Source organism: Truncatella angustata (genome assembly GCF_020726525.1).
Source record: "Truncatella angustata strain MPI-SDFR-AT-0073 chromosome Unknown BKA67scaffold_10, whole genome shotgun sequence".
NCBI classification, from domain to species: Eukaryota; Fungi; Ascomycota; class Sordariomycetes; order Amphisphaeriales; family Sporocadaceae; genus Truncatella; species Truncatella angustata.
The window spans coordinates 992,986-1,005,341 of record NW_025763390.1 but is presented as its reverse complement, the minus strand read 5'-3'; the positions used below and the strand labels follow the sequence as shown (position 1 = coordinate 1,005,341).

The following is a 12,356-nucleotide window of genomic DNA, read 5'->3' as shown; positions in this document are numbered from 1 at the left end:
ACTCGCAATATCGTGCTGTACTTTGGTTTAACTTGAACGATGCATTCGTGGAGGACTTGGCGCGAACGAGCCAGGCACAGAATATATCCCAATCGCTAATTGGAGCTGCGGGAAGGTGACAGACCGCCAAAAATCTATGCGCCATGAAGAGCACGTCTCAATATGAAGAGTTTCTTGCTATTGCACCCAACTAGTTGTGCAGAGCGACAGTGATATTGGACTCATTGTTAAATCTTGACCCAGATGACTGACTAACCGATAGAATGGATTGCTTGCCTGGCAATCAAGGTCCTAGGCTGCCTTACACATGCTTTATTACCGATATTACTGGTACAAACTTTTACGTTAGCCGAGGCGACGACTATACTTACATGGTCACTATTCACAACACATCCCAGGAGGTTAAGAATTCGGGACGGGCTTCTGCGGCTACCCTCGCAGGTCCGTGTCTGGAGGTTGTTTGCGAACCTCTGGTCAAGGCTTCTTGTTAGCGCCGCTGCCGTTTCACCAGATCCCTTCCGAATTCGATCTCGCGATGTTTGACGTGATGACGTGCTCGTCGCTTATGGTTCTTTTTTCCATCTGGACAACACACCCTCTACCATCTATCCCATTTACACTTGAGTTATTGACAGCTTCGAACTCCAGACGCCTGATGACGATTAGATGCTCTTACTTTACCACGACCTACTTCGTGACAGAGCACACAGCTGGCACATTTTCTGACCCCAGCTAGGATCGTGACAAGTTATACGTTGTTCAAGAAGATGGGACAGAGAATCGAGTCGACCACGTTCGAAGATTACGACGACGAGGGATTCGAGTACCGTAATATCCGATTGGCCCGGGAGAGCAGATACCTTAAAAGAATGCGCACAAGATGAAAGAGCCAAGAGAAGATATCCGGCGGTGGAAGCAACGCGGACTACGGATCGAGCTGCAGCGGGCATTGCCCCAAAGTATGCAATTACGGCACAAGCACATAATCGAGAAATGACGACCGAACGCTACAAGCAAATGCGGCTGGCTACGCCAAAGCTGTTCCTAGCCAGGTTTGATTAAGGACATGCGTGGAGAAGAGACCGTGGAAGAAGCGACACGATTCTTGGAGAAGCCGTTGATTCAGAAGGCGGCTCTACATGATAAGGCTCTACTCAGTGACCTGTTTAGTCATCTCGCCACCCTCCTATCAGCTATCGCACAAGCAGCTGCATCTGCATACATACCAAAGCAGAATCTTGAGTGGCTTGCTTTTACTGACAGGCCCACAGACAGTATGGTGGCAGAAAGGCTAGTTTGCTTGGATTGCGGCACATCGAAGTTGCATACCAAGCGCAAACGTGGTTGATATCAAACGCTATATTGCAGACGAGGCTGAAGAACTATAAGAATATGACTAGAATCAAGAATGGACCCAGGGCTTAAGGGCTCGAGTTTAGTCTTCAGCAACTCGTCATAAATATTACATTACATAAATGAGCCTAATTCAGAAATGTCATCACATATCACTCTGGAGAAGTTTCTTAATCTAAGGTACGTCTGTTAAAGGAATCCGTGCTGATTGAAATATGGTTAGCGGCAAGACTTCTAAACATTATCATGTCATTACAGGTGCTTTTGCACAGGAGAAGAGCTGATTGGAAGACGGTTCGATTTGAAATTATTGAACAGAATGCCAAGCTGACGGGAACTACTCGCCTCATCTGATGGTTTGGCTGCCAAAGGAACCCCCGGCCGATACCGTGCCGCACCGAATGTGATACAATTTCGATATTCTGCTCCAGCAAATAAATCTTCCGTTGGCCTTTTTTAATTTTATGGTTTCATCTTTTCGGCACAGATCACATCTGCAGTGTCACACTGGTGTATATCACCGACGGGGAGCAATGCCCATTACCCCTTATCCCACTAACTAGTTATCCCACTTATGAGTGGTCTTGTTTAAATGCAGCGGAATATTGCGTGACTTACGTGGGATAAACCATGTTCAAGTGACATTCAATTTAGGCGTCATGTGGGATACTGCGACGAGAAAACGCTAACTTTGGTTTCTCTTAGTTATATATCCCACGCCGCTGACCGAATCCGGTCGTGTATGACCCCAAGGGTGGGGGGGAGAGGAATCATACGCGGATACTCCCTCTAAGCGCTCCAACGCCACTTCACAATGCTACCGCCTCTTGCTATACGATATTTCCCACCAAAATGGCAACATCGTTCAATGCAACGCCCAGTACAGGAAAAGACAAAACTTTATTGGAGCCAGATATCACTGCGGGTGTAGATAATTACAGATGCTGGGAGCATGTGATGGCACAATTGCCGCTTCCATAGACGCCAAGCGACTTGCCCTTGCCAGGAGCCTCCTGTCCTGCACCTTTAACCCAAAAAAAAAAAAAAGGTACAAGGTTACATTGAACATGAGTACCTGCAATACCTGTTGCATGTGGAGATACTAGTACCAATAGAATTAGATGACAGGATAGCTACATGTAAACACTCTGTCTACCCCGGATGAACACGCAACGATCTCGATGTTTCAAGACCATGAATAATTGTCGTTGGCGACACGAGCCATAGATTTTTAGGAAGGACAAAATCCAACACTGCATATTTGGAGATAGTGGATGCCAGTAGCGAAAATGTTCCCAGGAAAACATATCTACGATTTTCGGAAGACAATACATGGCGGCCAGCCTTCTTGTTTTCTATCTGTGAAAGTTGGGATATCTTCTAGAGCGGCTCTGTCAGATCTACTAAATTAATTATCAAACCTAAGAATACGTTGCGAGTAATGTTGGTAACGCAGGTATGATACATAGTTATTGTACAGCTCTGTCGCTTCGCCTTGATGTAGACAACACGACATCGCCATATCGTCTCATCCTAACTCCCTTACACGAAGGAGAATTGTACCACTAATTCAAGAGCCGCTCGTTCCCCGGCGATACGGCACGTCACCACGCTTGTCTCGTTGTGATTCCATTTTCGATCGTCCCAGAGTTGCCGCCCCTTTATCCTCACGATACATCCACGAACACTATAATCTCCTTAATTGCCATCCGGGCTCAAACCTGCATCCTCTCTCAGCTTCTTCAGGCGCTGCTGATTGCGCTTCCCCAGGATCCGCAGCGTATTCTGCCTCTCGATCTCACTCATCTCGGCCCAGTTCGAGATCCGGCTCATGGTCCCGTCCTGGTTGACGACCAAAGGCCCCATATGGTCCAACTTCACGCCGTCGCCGCCTACGGTGAGGTTGATAGTCTCTCCATCCTTGGGCGGCTCGGGCAGGGGTAGAGGTTGTTTGCCATCTGTGCCTGTGGAGTTTTCTGCCAGTGGATTCGCTGATGTCCCGGTTGAAGGCTGAGCTGGCGAAGGTGAGTCTTTTGACGGCGTTGACGCCATGGTTCTCCGTGCAGCAATGCTGGTTGATGGGACGTTGTATCGCGTGGAGCTCGCCCTGAGGAGAGTGCGGGCTGCTAGGATGGAAGATCTCATTGATCTAGATGGCCTAGAAAGAACGGACACTGTGTTGAGCCCTGTGCGGTTGGCAAAGGTCACGAGCAGGCGGCCCCGGCTTTGATACAGTAGATTGAATATTGATCTTAAGAGATTTATGGGACCATGGAGTCCAAAGTCATAAACTCAATGAGGCTGCGTGTAACCAAAGACGGTTGAAGTCGATTGGCTTCGATTAGATGGAAGACTTTTGAAGATTATGTAGCTGTTGTGCTGCCGTTCTTGTTGACTCTGTGAAGTCAAGTCAATATCGAGCGTCGGAATTTTCGAGAATGCGCCACAATACAGTGCATAACCCGACTGCGCACAGACAGTGGAGAGCTGATCCCGGCCAAGATGATTCAACTTTATTATCATATTCAACAACAGCAACAACGTATGCGAGATTGTAAAAGAAGGTCAAGTAACTCGAAGATATTTTTCAATGACCTCGATACAATCTTTTAACGATACAAGACCTGTGCGCACTGAACAACTTACGTACGTCTTGTGACGCTCCGCACCAACTTCAAATCAAACAACGATTGCTGATCCAGACATCATGGGTGGAGTTCAATCGAAGCTGAAGACACTCAGTCTCGCTCTAAAAGCAATACTCCAGATTAACAAGCAGCTGGAGGAACTACTCAAGCGCGCCAGCCTACCACCGGGCTTGCCAGTCCCAAACCCATCACAATCATATTGGCTCGAGGACCCACCGTACCCGGAATTAGTGGACATACAATCCCCGGACCTGCCGGACCATGCCGATATCGTGATTATCGGGTCGGGGATCACAGGAGCAGCCGTGGCACGCTCGATTCTGCTCGAATGTGAGCGGAAAGGCGAGACCCGCAGGGTGGTTGTGCTGGAGGCACGGACATTGTGCTCTGGAGCGACAGGGCGCAACGGCGGGCATATCAAGTCATCGCCGCACGAGCTGTTCGTGCGACTAAAGGACAGGCTGGGCCCAGAACGTGCCGCTGCTCTCACGAGGTTTCAGCTTGCGCATGTAAACGTGTTGACGGAATTATGCAAGGCGGAGGGGTGGGACGTTGCGGAGTGCCGTGAAGTCGAGACGGCGGATCTGTACCTTGATGCCGAAGATCGGGATAAAGCCCTCGAAGAGGTCGAGGAGATGAAGAAGTGGATACCGGAGTTGGAGATTGAGACGCATGATGCGGCCTCAGCGCAAAAGGTAAGTGCTAGTATTTCTCTTTGCATCAGGGACTTGAGTTGACTTGCACAGAAATTCGAGGTCAATCGATTTGTTGTCGGTGCAATATCCTACACCGCTGGTGCACTTTGGCCATATCGATTCGTAGCTACTGTCTGGAAGACTCTTCTGGCCAGGTTCGAGAAGAGCTTGTCCATAGAGACCGGAACTGCAGTTACTGATATACATGAAGGTAGTGATAGTCAATCAGCCTATAATGTTGTCACAACTCGCGGCACAATAAGATGCGATCACGTCGTCCATGCAACCAATGGTTTCGCCAGCCAATTCATTCCGGGATTACGAGGTAAAATGAGTGGGTTCCAGGCGCATATGTCTGCTCAACGCCCAGGCAAGCAATTTTCAAATTATAATGGCTCTCGCTCCTGGTCTGTCGTCTACGGCAAGGCATTCGATTATGTCACACAACGTCCAACCATCGATGGAGTGCAAGGCGATATCATGCTTGGAGGCGGGTTTGACCGCGCCCGAGATCAGGGCATGAATGTCATCGGACGTTGGGATGACAGCGCCGAGACTTTTGACGCGCTGACGATCAATCACATTACTAACATATTTCCCACCATATTTTCACCTAAATGGGGCGATGAACAAGATGGAGGTAGAATAAAACGGATATGGACCGGTATAGTCTGCCTTACTGGGGATTTCCTCCCCTTTGTTGGCAGGCTTGACCAACAGTTGACGGAACGCCGACCACCTAGCACACAGCCATCTGCTGGAGTTTCGGGTGGCGAATGGGTCGCTGCTGGCTACTGTGGCGATGGGATGGTATGGGCTTGGCTCTCAGGCACGGCTTTAGGAACGACCATCATGGGGAGTGAGAAGGACGAGCTACCAGCAGTTCCTGGCCGGCTCCCGGGGCGAGTTGAAGATTGGTTTCCTCGGGAACTCATGCCTACGCTGGAGAGAGTGAAGAAAGCCGATCTGGTGAATATGGCAGAGTATTTGCTTTGAAGTGGTGGTCTTTATCACCGCGCAAGTTGGGAGTTGATATCTGACGTTCTGCTTTTTGAAGCATTAGTCTCACAATAGGATACAGCGATTGAGATCATAATCCACAATGGGGTTGGATTGAATTTGTATTGAGTTTCGATCCGGACTAGCAGTGTAATGGTGTACGTTGTAATCAGAAGAGCACTAAGTTGCAAAGTTGAGAAACTCAAATGATGAAAGCCATAGTGACAGTATCATGACTTTACACTCATGCAATTTCCACGATGACGCAGCTTCATTTCAGATGTTGATCAACATTACGAAGTGAGAGATGCATCGCCCGTAAACATATTTGCACGTAGACACTCTTTTAATATGTTCGCGTTTATCTGTATTCGTAATTGCATAGTTTTGCAAGCTGGTGGTTGCTAAACTGAAGTGGATTGGCGTTCGCCGTAGCCGCAGTATCGCCCCAAAAGCTGTAATCACGGGACTATGATCGGCATATACGGTTAATATGCCATACCCATATGTAGGATCTCCGGGTGATTTGATGATCATTTCACAGTCATTTTGTCTTATTACGTCGTTAGTCAAAGTGTCCGAAGACGGCCTCTGCCCCTCCTGCCGACGTTATCCACTTGAAAGCGTGGCATTATAAAGTTCAAAGCCCGAGACCAAACCCCTCACATGGTGAGTAATTCGACAGGCAACGGCACTGTTCGCATTTCTTTTCATGACCACAGCGGCAGCGGCAACTTAAAAATGGCGAATCAGAAGATCAGGCTCGCAACATCCTCTCCCGGAACACAAGGGACACTCAAGGAGACTCTCGCGCATCTTCATCAGATCGCGCGACGCGCGGCCGCCGAGAAGGCGGATATACTCCTGCTCCCGGAAGCTTATCTTGGCGGGTACCCACGCGGCACTTATTTCGGGTGCAAGATCGGCTCACGCACAGCTGAGGGCCGCGATGAGTATCTGCAGTATTTCAAGAACGCAGTGGACCTGGGAGACACCGTCGGCGGTGGTGCGGGAGCCGGAGACGCCTGGGTCAAGCGACAACTGGGCGGCAACTCCGTCGAGGGAAAGACGAGTAAGGAGGGCCCACCTCAGCGCGGCGATGGCACGCGCGAGGAGCTCGAGCGCATTTCCAGGGAGACTGGGGTCTTTGTAGTCACTGGACTGATCGAGAAGGCTGGAGGTAGCCTATACTGCTCAGCAGTTTATGTCTGCCCGAAATTGGGCATAATCGGCAAGAGGAGGAAAACGCAGCCGGTAAGTTCTGTTCTGTTCTTTTTTAAATAAGCTGAAATACTGCTTTAAACAATGGATGATCACGTATGGGAACCAACGAAATACCTGTTGAAAGGGGTCATGACAATTGCCGGTCAATGATGGATCTGTTCAGGGGGATGCTTTGCATAACAGAGTCGCACAAGCTCTACCGGATACGGCCAGTCCGTACAGCACACATGTCCTGGACCAACAGCTCGAGCTCCTTAGTATGACTTAAAGCACTTTGGGTTCATGGTACCAGAACACATGACGTCTGATGCACAACTCTGAATAGCATAGGCTGAACAGTGTCGTCGCGGAGTTCTGAGGCAGCATCGGATTGCTCGAAAGAAGTACGAGCAACACAAATATACCACGGGTACTATCTGGGTAAAAGTCACACTCTTAGATCAGGTCACCAATGCTAGTCCCCAAACACCAATTTACGTAAGTTATTGAATCCTTTTCTGAAGCCCTATAGCTTACAAAAATAGTATCAGCAAGCACGAAAAGAGAACAAAAATATCATCTTCTCAAGACCTTGAAGAAGAAAGGTTCCTACGATCACCAATCAAGAAATGCCGGAGGGCTGTTCCCCAGGACTACCTCTTGCACGAACCAGTTAAAGACTCATACCTCTAGAGCGAATATAGCGGCATCTTTGTCGCTATCAAGCAAATCCGCAGTCAACAGTGAAGTACCGCGTAACAAAGTTCACAAAATGAAAAGCTTTGCTCGCTCTAGTAGAACATCGCTGCCATGGCCACTTCGACGAGCCGAAAGATGCCTTTTCGCGTCCCTTAACGATCCGAGGCTGGAATCATTGTCTCTTACCAGACGACATCTCAAGGCAGTGCAGTTGTCCAAGAGCATTTGTGTTGGGTCTTTAATATCTCTTGATATGCTTAACACGGCACATGGCTTATTGCTGTCGACCGCAAGGTCATCTGAAGATATCTGATGTCTTGCTGCTGCCTACAGCACCAAGTCCAGCTCCTCTACAACTTCAACCATGTTATGCTGGCAAAATAGCGACAACGCAATGAACCGTTTCAAGGGAACGACTTGGATCTCTCTTTGGGTAGAGTGATGACAGACGCTGGTCAAAAGGAGCGATGACAGACGCTGGTCAAAAGGAGCACAAAGCCAACAATATGATACGTTCCCTAGAGATCAATGTCTGTTGCGAAGACCATGGGGCGATGGTACCCAACCATGCCCGGGATATCCTGCTGCCCATCCCCGAAACTAATATCGTGTACTGCTATCTGAAATCATGTAGCCATTGCTAACATAATCTCGAGACTGGTACAGAACGCCTCGTCTGGGCCCAAGGTTCGCCCGCAACCTTGAAAGCGGTGAGCACGACGATCAAGGGCGTCCGAATCAACCTCGCCGCCGCCATCTGCTGGGAAAACTACATGCCCCTGTTACGACAGACCCGTAAGCATTCTCTACTGCCCCCCCCCCCCCCCCCCCCCCCCCCCCAACTTTGGTATATCCTCCCGATCTATCTCTTTCTCTGACCTCGCAAGCATAGTCTACCAACAAAACATCAACCTCTACCTCGCCCCCACGGCCGACGGCCGGGACGCCTGGCTCTCGACCATGCGGACGATCGGGCTCGAGGGGCGCTGCTTCGTCGTCAGCTCCAACATGTGCGTCCGCAGCAGTGGGGCCACCACCAGGAAGCAACCTGAGCCACGGGAGCCTACCGGCGCCGCAAACGCAAGCGCGTACAGCAAAGGCGTCGGCGCGCAGGCGGCCGGCGAGCAGGTCAACGGCATCCCGGAGTCGCACCCCCGCGGCGGCGGTCGGCGCAATTCGTGCTTCACGGAGGAGGGCTTCGAGATCGCGCTGCCCGGGACCGTGGGGGAGGGGCATGAGGAGGAGGAGGAAGAGGCGGCGTTTTCGCGCTCCAGGGGACAGAGGCGCCGGTCCGTGTTCGACGGGGACGGCAACGAGATCGTGCTCTGTGGGCAGGACACGGGCGCCGTGATTGAGGAGGAGAAGGAGGAAGAGGAGGAGGAGGCGACCGAGGAGGCGCCGGCCTCCAAGACGACGACAACGGCTGGGGGCAAGGCCGCCGACGAGTTCGTCTCCCGCGGGGGCTCGTGCATCGTCTCGCCGTTTGGCGATGTCGTGGCCGGCCCGCAGTGGGAGGACGAGGAGGGCATCATCTACGCCGACGTCGATTTCGAGGACTGCGTCCGTGGGCGGCTGGACATCGACGTGGCGGGCAGCTACTCGAGGAACGATTCGTTCAGGTTTGAGGTTGAAGGCTTGGATATGGACCCGTTGCCCTATTACTGAGATTGCCGTTCATGTAGTCGTAGGGCTTGGAGCATAGGATGTAAAATTGTATCTTTTCTTCTTCTTCTTAGATAGCCACTATATATGTATTCTTGAGGGCACGCTGTGATGCATTGCTGATGGTTTGTTGGATGAATGTTTCACAATAAAGCGGAAGAAGGAAACCGAAGACCAGGAAGTATTGTTATGCGCTGGCCAGGAGTGGATTTACATTGCTTGAAAGACGTCAGTACCAAGAAATATAGACTCAGCCTCAACTAGGAGATATCTGTTCACCGACCAGTAAGCTAACAGAGTAGAGTCATGGGTATTAAGATGGCCGTCAGAAACTACTTCAGTAGGTGCCTGTTCCGTCCAAGAACAGCACTTGAAAAAGATAGGACATTATAGAGTTGGCTTCGCCCATAGAGATAATGCCCCAACCAAGTGACTGCATGGCGAGAAAGCAATGCAAATAATGATCAATTACATGGGTATCTATGGTTACTAACAACTTATGACCTCAACGTTCAGATACCAATCAAGTCCTTCAATTCCATACCAGGTTCATTCTTTAGTCATTAGTCTTTGTCAGCTCGTAGCCCAGTCGCTGCCGAGTATCCATCGTAGTGAACATGGCCCTCTCTACCGAAACGCCAGGAAGAATGTCCGTAACTCCATATGCCCGCAATGCCCCCCTCACTGGAAGCTCAGATCCAGAGCGAGCCTCGACATAGAAAATGTAGTCGGGGTCCTCATTCTGGGGCCCTTTCTTTCACCATCTCATCTATCTCGGCGACGTGGTCTCTCTCAGCCACCTCAAGGGGACTAGCCAGAGGGCTAGTCACTCCAGCCACGCTGCCATTGATACTATCAGCCCTGCCGTGGCCCATGAAACCACTTCGTACACTGGCTCCGTCCCCAGCGATACTCTGCTTTGCGTAGAAGCTGTTTCTTTCGCTGGGAAGGGCTGGTACAATGCCGGTGGTAGAGTAGAGGCTGTTGCGCTCAGCAGCGGGTCCCATCCTTGAGGCCGTCTGATGGAGACTGGGGGTTGCTGGTACGCCGTCGATGTTGGCACTGAGGACACTCAAGGGCAAGCTCTCGCGGGAAGCTCCCCAGACTGATGATGGGGCAAGAGCTCTGACCGAAGCGTCCGTGTCGAAAGATCTGCGCCGCCTCCTCTTGCTGGAAGAGGCCAATGTGAGAATTGAGGCGTCGTCAGACAGCAAGTTGTTGGCGGTTGCCGCCTGGTAGGTGGTCGGGTGATTGCTCACGTGCGGGGCCAAATGCGCAGGTATCGCCGAGGCCGGAGATGCGGTCGGGAAGGGCTGGCTGAACTGGATATTCTGGGAGTTGTTGTTGTTGCCATGGTGGTGAGACGAGGACTGTCCCTGGTTTGAATTGGGGTTGACGGCCATGGACTGGATAGTGGTCAAGGTGGTGGTGAGGGAGCGCACGGAAGGCGACGGGGATGAGAATGTACTGTCCCCTCCTCGCCTGCCGTTGGCTGTCCTACTGGTTCCGGCGACAGAGGAGGCCATATGTGAAGGCGCATTGATGGAATGCGATGCTTCGTGGTCGGTGCCGGCCATGGAGAGGCCGCCGGCAGTCGTCGGAGCGTGGCCGTCGACGGAGGAGTTCATGGATGTGCGACTCTGCTCGGTGGAGAGGTTGGAAGTGACCCCAGTGTAGGTGGTAGAAAGTGACGGCTGGCTGTGGTGTCGTGAAGAGGCGATGCAGCCCGACTCCGGGTACGGGTTGTTCTGCTTGGATGGTCGTCGCTTGGAAGGCTTCGCGGCATGATCGCGTTTGGAGTGGCTCTGCTTGGTGCTGTCGGTGGAGGAGGAGCCATTCTTGAAGTTGGTGAGCTTCTTGACCCAGGTGGAGAATGGGCGGCGGCGACCTGGGCGCTCTCTTTCGGCAGTGTGGTCTACACGACTCATTAGAACCATCCTCAAGGCAATCATGGCTGCGGCAAAAGAGAAGCGGCGTGGAATGAACAAGGACGACGAGCCTCCGAGGCTGACGTACCGTTCTGCAGGACTGCCTGGGTCATGGCCATTGTTTGTGGTTTGGTGATACGGTAAGAATAAGGCGCTGCGCTGCCGTCAATGCCCAACTGCAGCTGGTATGCAGTATGGAGTCGACTATGTAGGGTACGGATCCGTAAGGTCAGGTTATGCTTGTCGTCCGCGACTGTGGAAACGAACAGTCTTAGGTTAGCTGTGAGCCGTCGTACAGCACTGGCGATAAAGGACTCAAAAGGGTCCTGAGTGGGTTTCTGAATGGAGCATCGGCCCCGGAACGTCATGCGATGACAAACAGAGTCAGGGTGTGGTTTTGTGGTGTGGTGCGGTTCAACTTTGACGTATCAGCGGCAGGTGGGAAAGGGCTTGAGAAGAGAATCCCCAAGGCGTGTTGTTGTAGTATCTAAATCAGGTAAAGCACAGTAGTAGGAGCAGCAGTAGTAGTTACTCTTAAGGTGAGGCACATCATACACAAGTTATAGACTAACCTTAGGTTAATCGCACTCATCTGAGATCAATTGGATCGGCGACCTCATACGTTTGTAATCACGCTCCTACAGTGCAGTATTTAGTGACCTGGTTACTTACTTTAGCGACAAAGCTGGACCCCAGCCAAGTCCAGCCTCCGACGCCCCCATGTGGCAGGGGAATGTCCGCCTAGAAAAATAAATGGGAAAGGCCCAGAGGGGTGTGCCCAGACGCTCGCCCCGTTTCTTTCTTCAGCCCACTTGCACACACGCCGCTGGCCGCTCTCCTGCTCACTCGAAGCGCAGCCTTGGGACAAATATAACTAGCACTTACTGAACCCTGATCCAATACGATACGAGCCCTCTGCTCTAGGGTACTGCACTAAGGTCAGGTTAGTGCTATCTTCGGGTACTGAAGCCACTAAAGCTATGCTACACTTACTTTAAGTGCCCAAGGTGCCCCGTCTGCCCCGTATCACAGTTGCGGTTGCCCAAAATCACGAATCAAACTGGCAACGTCATTTTCAACTTGGCACGTGATCCTGCGCTCTTAGGCCTTTGCCGATTACTAAGTTAGGTCACTGCTGAGCTTGCAACTCAGTGAAGAGGCCTCACGGA

General features: G+C 51.3%; 4 protein-coding genes across 4 annotated transcripts; 2 read left to right on the top strand and 2 right to left on the bottom strand.

Moving 5' to 3' along the window:
• Nucleotides 1-2,647: 2,647 nt before the first annotated feature.
• BKA67DRAFT_583128 (uncharacterized protein) lies at nt 2,648-3,838 on the bottom strand. Its single transcript, XM_046104053.1, has one exon. It carries the CDS (start codon nt 3,496-3,498, stop codon nt 3,052-3,054), a length of 447 nt encoding a protein of 148 aa, XP_045952588.1. The 5' UTR covers nt 3,499-3,838; the 3' UTR covers nt 2,648-3,051.
• Nucleotides 3,839-3,853: 15 nt separating this feature from the next.
• Nucleotides 3,854-5,894, top strand: BKA67DRAFT_583127 (FAD dependent oxidoreductase-domain-containing protein). The gene is made up of 2 exons (XM_046104052.1): nt 3,854-4,696; nt 4,748-5,894. Exons 1-2 carry the CDS (start codon nt 4,061-4,063, stop codon nt 5,690-5,692), a joined length of 1,581 nt encoding a protein of 526 aa, XP_045952587.1. The 5' UTR covers nt 3,854-4,060; the 3' UTR covers nt 5,693-5,894.
• Nucleotides 5,895-6,210: 316 nt separating this feature from the next.
• On the top strand, nt 6,211-9,659 carry BKA67DRAFT_583124 (carbon-nitrogen hydrolase). The gene is made up of 3 exons (XM_046104051.1): nt 6,211-6,949; nt 8,254-8,392; nt 8,490-9,659. The coding sequence occupies exons 1-3, from the start codon at nt 6,362-6,364 to the stop codon at nt 9,260-9,262; spliced, it is 1,500 nt and encodes a 499-aa protein (XP_045952586.1). The 5' UTR covers nt 6,211-6,361; the 3' UTR covers nt 9,263-9,659.
• Nucleotides 9,654-11,873, bottom strand: BKA67DRAFT_583122 (uncharacterized protein). Its single transcript, XM_046104050.1, has 2 exons — nt 11,276-11,873; nt 9,654-11,174 (listed from the first exon to the last, which is right to left on the bottom strand). The coding sequence occupies exons 1-2, from the start codon at nt 11,553-11,555 to the stop codon at nt 9,997-9,999; spliced, it is 1,458 nt and encodes a 485-aa protein (XP_045952585.1). The 5' UTR covers nt 11,556-11,873; the 3' UTR covers nt 9,654-9,996.
• Between the last annotated feature and the right edge of the window lie 483 nt (nt 11,874-12,356).

What these genes read in the sequence shown, in the direction of transcription:
- BKA67DRAFT_583124 (XM_046104051.1), top strand. Translation starts at nt 6,362, where the DNA reads ATGGTGAGTAATTCGACAGGCAACGGCACTGTTCGCATTTCTTTTCAT. An exon ending in AGAGGAGGAAAACGCAGCCG is followed by an intron (nt 6,950 to 8,253) that starts GTAAGTTCTGTT and finishes CATAATCTCGAG; the next exon opens with ACTGGTACAGAACGCCTCGT. An exon ending in GCCCCTGTTACGACAGACCC is followed by an intron (nt 8,393 to 8,489) that starts GTAAGCATTCTC and finishes TCGCAAGCATAG; the next exon opens with TCTACCAACAAAACATCAAC.
- BKA67DRAFT_583122 (XM_046104050.1), bottom strand. Translation starts at nt 11,555, where the DNA reads ATGACGTTCCGGGGCCGATGCTCCATTCAGAAACCCACTCAGGACCCT. An exon ending in CCAGGCAGTCCTGCAGAACG is followed by an intron (nt 11,175 to 11,275) that starts GTACGTCAGCCT and finishes TGAGTCGTGTAG; the next exon opens with ACCACACTGCCGAAAGAGAG.
- BKA67DRAFT_583128 (XM_046104053.1), bottom strand. Translation starts at nt 3,498, where the DNA reads ATGAGATCTTCCATCCTAGCAGCCCGCACTCTCCTCAGGGCGAGCTCC.
- BKA67DRAFT_583127 (XM_046104052.1), top strand. Translation starts at nt 4,061, where the DNA reads ATGGGTGGAGTTCAATCGAAGCTGAAGACACTCAGTCTCGCTCTAAAA. An exon ending in ATGCGGCCTCAGCGCAAAAG is followed by an intron (nt 4,697 to 4,747) that starts GTAAGTGCTAGT and finishes TGACTTGCACAG; the next exon opens with AAATTCGAGGTCAATCGATT.